The following is a 6685-nucleotide window of genomic DNA, read 5'->3' as shown; positions in this document are numbered from 1 at the left end:
GAGGAACCTCACCATGAGCCGAGGGACCCCAGGACCAGGAGGGGCCTCACCACGAGCCGAGGGACCCCAGGACCAGGAGGAACCTCACCATGAGCACGCCGAAGGACCACCAGTCGGCGCTCTGCGTGTGGCCCCGCCGGTTCACCACCTCGGGTGCCATGTACTCGATGGTCCCGCAGAAGGAGTATGCCCTCTTGTCATGGTCGATGGCCTCCTTGCTCAGGCCGAAATCTAAACGTAAGAACAACAAAGAGCCTTTCTTCAACCCACCAGTTGGGTTCAGCGGTCGGTTGGTCCCTAGGCAGACTCCTGACCGGTGACCTGAGAGACTAGGCCAAAGTCGGGATGGAGTGGAGGGAGCGGAGAGGAAGGTCCTGTCAGGGACCGTCCCCAGACACTGAGGGCACCAGGCATCCTGCGTGACGGCCAGCAGGGGGCGCTCCGGGAAGTCGGCCAAATGGGCAGTCACACTTCCTGTCTAAGCTCATGAACTATAAAAGTCTAATTTTTCAACTTCAACAGGCATTTAAAATATTTAATAATCATTTTTGTGCAATAACTGCATGCAGAATGCTAGACTCTAGGGACACCAGATGCATAGGACAAACTCTGTCCTCAGCGACAAAGCGGAGCGGCAGACGAGCGACCCGGGGCTGCAGGGTCCAGCGTCCGAACATCGTAGGCAGAGAAGGAGGGGTCTGGGACCCCCGGGAAGCCTCATGCAGAGGGTCAGGCCCCAGCTGAGCTCTGAGGAGGAGGAGGGGACGCCCAGGGCAGAGGGAGGGAGGCAGGACATCCAAAGGAAGCAGCACACGCACCAAAGCCCTGCCCTGAGGTGGGGCGTGTTTGATTCAGGGGCCTGCTGGTCAACTGACTGATGGATGCAGTGTGGGCACGCACAGGGAAGAGGCTGGGACGGGGGCCAGAGAAAGGGACCCACAGATATGCATGTCTTAACCCGGGACCTGGGCTATGGCACCTCCCAGGACAAAGGGGACTTTGCAGGTGTGATTAAGTGAAGGTGTCGCAAGGGGGAGACTGTCCTGGGTTATCTGGGTTAGCACAATGTAATCACAAGGACCCTCATTAGAGGGAGGCAGGAGGATCAGAGAAGGAGATGGGATAACAGAGTAGAGGTTGGAGTGATGCAAGCAGGGGACCAGAAGCCAAGGAATGCGGGTGGCCTCTAGAAGGTGGAAAAGGCCAGGGATAGGTTCTCCCGGGAGCCTCCAGGGGAACCTGCCCTGCCAACAACTTGATGTTAGCCCCAGTTTGGATTTCTGAGCTCCAGGTCGGTAAGATGATAAGTGTGTGCCGTTTAAGGCCACTGAGTTTGTGGTGATTTGTTTCAGCAGCTGTGGGGCACTTGTACAAATGGGAGATCATGGAACCAGAGGGCATTTTCAGTCTGACTTGCTCCTGGTGGCGATGAGGAGGATGGGCTGTGAGTAAGGAGGTCTGTAGGGAGGTGCCTGCAGTGGTCCACAGGTCCCTGGTGGTGCAAGAGATAGACATTCAACTTCTAACTTACAGGTTGGCAGTTCAAACCCAGCCAGTGGTGTGATGGAAGAAAGGCCTGGTGATCTGCTTCTGTAAGATGATAGCCACGAAAACCCTATGAAGTAGTTCTGCATGTACCACATGGGGTCACCGTGAGTCACAGTCAACTTGATGGCAGTGGTTTTGTTTGGGTTTTTGGCAGCAGTCCAGGAGAAATGGCCGTGGTCTTTGATCTTCATCAGTAAGTGCTTCAAGTCCTCTTCACTTTCAGCAAGCAAGGTCATGTCATCTGCATATCGCAGGTAGTTAATGAGTCTTCCTCCAATCCTGATGCTGCGTTCTTCTTCACAGAGTCCAACTTCTTGGATTAAGAAGCACTTACTGCTGAAGATCAAAGACTACAGCCTTCAGTATGGATTACACTTTAATATAAAGAAAACAAAAATCCTTACAACTCGACCAATAAGCAATATCATGATAAATGGAGAAAAGATTGAAGTTGTTAAGGATTTCATTTTACCTGGATCCACAATCAACGCCCACGGAAGCAGCAGTCAAGAAATCAAACGACATATTGCATTGGGCAGATCTGCTGCAAAAGACCTCTTTTAAAGTGTTCAAAAGCAAAGATGTCACTTTAAAGACTAAGATTCACCTGACCCAAGCCATGGTGTTTTCAGTCACCTCACAGGCATGGGAAGCTGGGCAATGAATAAGGAAGACCAAAGAATTGGTGCCTTTGAATTATGGTGTTGGTGAAGAATATCGAATATACCATGGCCTGCCAGAAGAAGAAACAAATCTGTCTTGGAAGAAGCACAGTCAGAATGCTCCTTAGAAGCAAGGATGGTGAGACTATGTATCACATACTTTGGACATGTTATCAGGAGGGATCAGTTCCTGGAGAAGGACATCACGCTTGGTAAAGTAGAGGGTCAGCAAAAAAGAGGAAGACCCTCAAGGAGATGGACTGACTCAGTGGCTGCAACAATGGGCTCAAGCATAACAACGATTGTGAGGATGGTGCAGGACCAGGCGGTGTTTCGTTCCGTTGGGCACGGCGTTGCTATGGGTCGGAACCGACTTGACAGCACCTAACTACAACAACAGAAGAAATGGTGGCGCTGGAGTGGTAGCGCACTAAGGACGCAGTGCGGGGTGCTCGAGGGTGGCTTGGAACACGTGCCGCGGTCAGACTGTGCCCTGGGGTCTCACACATGCCCCAAACTCAGCGAGGCCGAGGGCCAGCAGTGGGGTGCTAGAGGGGTCCTGGAGGGGACTTGGCAGGTCAGAAGGAAAAGGGAGGGGCATGGAAAGGAGAGAGGGAAAAAATGCCCACCTGGGAATTTCTAAAATTTCCAAATGCTGGTGGGGACACACAATAGCATAACTAGTCCACATCCACAGATAATGCAGCCAGACCGAAGGGAGCACCTGCAGAATCGGGGTGACTCCAGGGCACTGGCTTTGAACTGGCCCCCCACATTTCCCAGGGCTGGGATGAAGTCACAGAGGGAACGGCCGTCTTGTACAAACCTGTGATCTTAATGTGTCCTTCTTCATCCAGGAGGATGCTGAAAGGAAAGGAAAGAGGGGAGAGGCTTTAGAAAGAGACCCGGGATGTCAGATGACACAGTTGAGGTCAGAGGGGACACCGTGACGGCTGCGTCTGCAGAGGCTTCCTCGGGTCTGGGCATGGCTGACCTCATCTGTCATTCTAAATGTGGGGCTTCAGGTCACTGCTTCCTAACTCAGCAGCTTCTGCAGCGGGGGGTATTCAGATGACGGCTGTTTAGGGTGGCTCGGGGGGTCCTGCCTGCTCATGTGAGTGGTTAACCAGGCAGAAGCTGGGGGTCTGCAGGCTTTAGAAATTACTGAGCCTCCAGGATGCAGGAACTCACAGACCATCTGCGTGAAGAACAGGATTGAGAGGCACTAGGACACTCCGGCCCTTGGAGACCCAGAGCCGCTTGGTAGCGATTTTTCTGCACCCAGGCAAGGCCTCGATGGCTGGGGACCAGCTTTTCTCCCCTAAGTGCAGCACCTCCACCTGCTCTCGGGACAGTGCTGGCTGGTGAGCCTGCGTGCGGCCGTGACTCAGCAGTGAGAGCTCCTGGGGCCAGGCAGGCTTTGCTTCGTGATGCAGATCCACACTGGATGTTTATCTGGATGCCCAGGACTGAGACGTGGCTTTGTCCTTCCCTGCTCTCCTGCCTCGGGCAGAGCATGTTCCTGGTTCAGAAGGAGACGGGCGAGCTCTGAGCCAATGCCTTCCTCCTGGGCCTCTGGGCTGGGGCTGGGGTCTCGGGCGGTGACACCCAGAATCCCCGTGGCCCCTAGCCATCTCTGCCTCTGTTTTTGGCTGTAATCTAATCCTGCTCCACCCTAGACCCTGCGGTGCACCAACTTGGCCCTAAAGAGACCGAGGAGGGGATGGAGGGAAACAACTGCAAGGCTTGAAGGACTCACACACGATGCCTTTCTGAAGGAATCCCTGGGTGGGCTAGATGGTTAACACGCTCAGCTGCTAACCCAAAGGTTGGAAGTTCAAGTCTACCCAGAAGCACCTCGAAAGAAAGGCCTGGGGATCTACTTCTGAAAACTTAGTCACTGAAAACCCTGTGGAGCACAGATCTACTCCGGCACGCATGGGGTCACCGGGAGTGGGAATCAGCCAAACAGCAACTGGTTTTTTGCCTTTCGGAAAAAAATCGGCTGTGGGATTAGGAAGACAGCTACTATTCCATATAAATGGAGAGAAAAGTCACAGCGTATAAGGAAGACGACAATTTATACCTAACAGGGCAAACGTTCTTATGGTAGCGTTTCTGTTATACTTCGCGTTTACCCAGAAATGAACGACCTGCAAGCTCAGTTCTCTAAGACCTCTAACAACAACAACACAAGCTTTTCCTTCAACTGCGCAAGTGGCTGTGTCTTTGACTGTGAGGACCACCTTGGTCTAAAGGAGACAGCAAGCACACGCTGACTTCATGCGTGCTCAGGGCATGCGCGGCCGCACAGGAATCATCCCACCAGCATGTCTACCAGGGGAGGGGACATCAGAGAGCTAAGTGAGCAGGGACGCCTGTAACACGATACTCCGGAGCTAGGAGGTGATTAAAACGGGATTAACTTCTGAGGTGACCTCCGCAAGGACCAAAGACAGTGGGCCCGGCTGCAGTGACCACCTCGTAATTTCACAACTGGGATGGGGGCAGGGTGATGCCTGAGGTTCCCGGTACTGACCCCCCCGCCCACTGGGGTCCACTCTGAAATTTGGCCTCACGCACCTGCTGTCTGAGGGAGACAGTTGCAGCGAATAAGATACTGTTCTTTCTCTGGGACTGTTCAGGACAGGGCTTTTTATGGTCACGTAAAAATTTACAAGTGCGGCTAAGGATGTCCTGCCTCACGGGTGGTTAAGGCACAGCCTTGCGTTATACGAGATTCCCTCTGCTCACAGGCAAATCCACTTCATATCGTATGTGTGTGGAGTGACCTTGGTTCTAGGCAAACCCAGTGGTCCTGTGTAGATTGCACATTTAGTCAAATTGGCTTCCGAGAAGGACTGCACGTTTCTCAGTTGGATGTAGGGGACAGAGGACGAGACCTGGAATCCCAGCTCCTGACCGACCCTCGGTGAGGAGGTCCTGACTCACGGCACTGTGGCCTGGTGTGCCCAAGGCTGGCTGGTCCCACCAGTGCCACCTTGTCCCAGTGGGGGTATAATCGACTTCACCATGCAGTGAGCAGTGGGTCAGACCAGCAGGCACTCCCCACGGGGACCACTGTTGAGGCCAGTGGGTCGTAGACCCGACGTTTCAAGTGCTGCCTGAACACCTCTGACCCCACAAGACCCTGAAGGCCTAACCTGAGTTCACCTGCTCTCACCAGAACTCCCCCACCCAACAGGAAAGGTTTTCCATGCACCCTCCCAGTTCCTCTATCAGCTGGACCAGCTGCACCCCACCCGGTCCTCAATCTAATGGGTGTCGCCTCCCTGCCAGCCCACGGGTTTATTCAAGCAAGCCCATTGCATGCTCCTGCGGGAGCCAGGGGGCACCCCACCCTCTTGTTACTACAAAGCCTGCCTCCCACAGCCCTTGCGGGTTCACTCTGCTCCCAAGTGTAACCCTGTGTGGGTCTGCAAGGTGTCTTCCTCCCGTGGTCCTGGTCTGTGAGTGCACGGGACTGGTAGAACGCTGCCAACCTCATCTGTCCAGTGTCAGGTGTCTGTGTGTCAGACATGCTATTTAGGGTGAACATGGTGAACAGGAGGTGGTCAGTCAATTAAACCAAGAATAACAACCTGTTGCCGTCCAGTCGATTTTGACTCATCGTGACCCTATAAGACAGAGTAGATGTGCCCCATAGGGTTTCCAAGCCTGTAAATCTTTACGGAAACAGACTGCCACATCTCTCTCCATCGCAGTGGCTACTGGGTTTGAACTGCCAACATTTCCGTTAGCAGCTGAGTGCTTAACTGCATCCATTACATCTCTTCTCTCAAAGTGGCTGGCTCCTTGTTTATGTGTTAGCTCTACCCAGAATATATAAGCAAAAATCTGAAATGGGAATGCTGTTATTTTGGAGGGACTTCGTATGAGGCCGTTCTACTCTGTCCTGTAGGGTTGCTATGAGTCAGAATTAACTCAACAGCAATGAGTTTGGGTATTTTTTTTAAAAAAATTTTTGTAATTTGGAATAGATTAGCTAAATATACCAGAAATAATATTACAGATTATCACTGCCAACAATACACAAATCTTACTAGAATTTGGGACTGGGAATTCTGAGGCCATCCTCTTTTAGAAAAACTCTTGGAAAAGCTAATCTGAGTTGTCCCCTACAAATGTGCTAACCAGTTATTTAACAAAAGGGTAACCGACCATTTTCCTTGGTTTACTTAAGTAGCTTAAAGAGTTTCCTAACCCTAGAGGAGAACAGGGGCGGGCCGGGCGAGGGAAGGGGCAGAGGAAGAGACAAACGAACTCAGAGGAGAAGATGTTTGGGGTGTCCCTAACGGCGGGATGAGTCTCCCCAGCCCACGGGTGTGAGAGAGGGAACGTGTGGTCAGAAAACACAGGCCGGCCTCCTCTCCCAGCTCCTGCCCCACCTGTGCAGTGTAGACACCAACACTGTCCTCCTCTCCCAGCTCCTGCCCCACCTGTGCAGTGTAGAC

General features: G+C 52.7%; 1 protein-coding gene across 1 annotated transcript in view; it reads right to left on the bottom strand.

Moving 5' to 3' along the window:
• RPS6KA2 (ribosomal protein S6 kinase A2) overlaps positions 1 to 6685 on the bottom strand; it is a 232142-nt gene that overhangs the window by 72823 nt on the left and 152634 nt on the right. The window contains exons 7-8 of the mRNA XM_004368781.2: positions 3037 to 3074; positions 89 to 231 (exon numbers count right to left, since the gene is read on the bottom strand). Coding sequence (XP_004368838.1) covers positions 89 to 231; positions 3037 to 3074 — 181 coding nt within the window. The remainder of the gene's footprint in view (positions 1 to 88; positions 232 to 3036; positions 3075 to 6685) is intronic.

This window comes from Trichechus manatus, unplaced genomic scaffold (genome assembly GCF_000243295.1).
Source record: "Trichechus manatus latirostris isolate Lorelei unplaced genomic scaffold, TriManLat1.0 scaffold00002, whole genome shotgun sequence".
Classification (NCBI taxonomy): Eukaryota; Metazoa; Chordata; class Mammalia; order Sirenia; family Trichechidae; genus Trichechus; species Trichechus manatus.
This window is presented reverse-complemented; position numbering and strand designations above follow the sequence as displayed.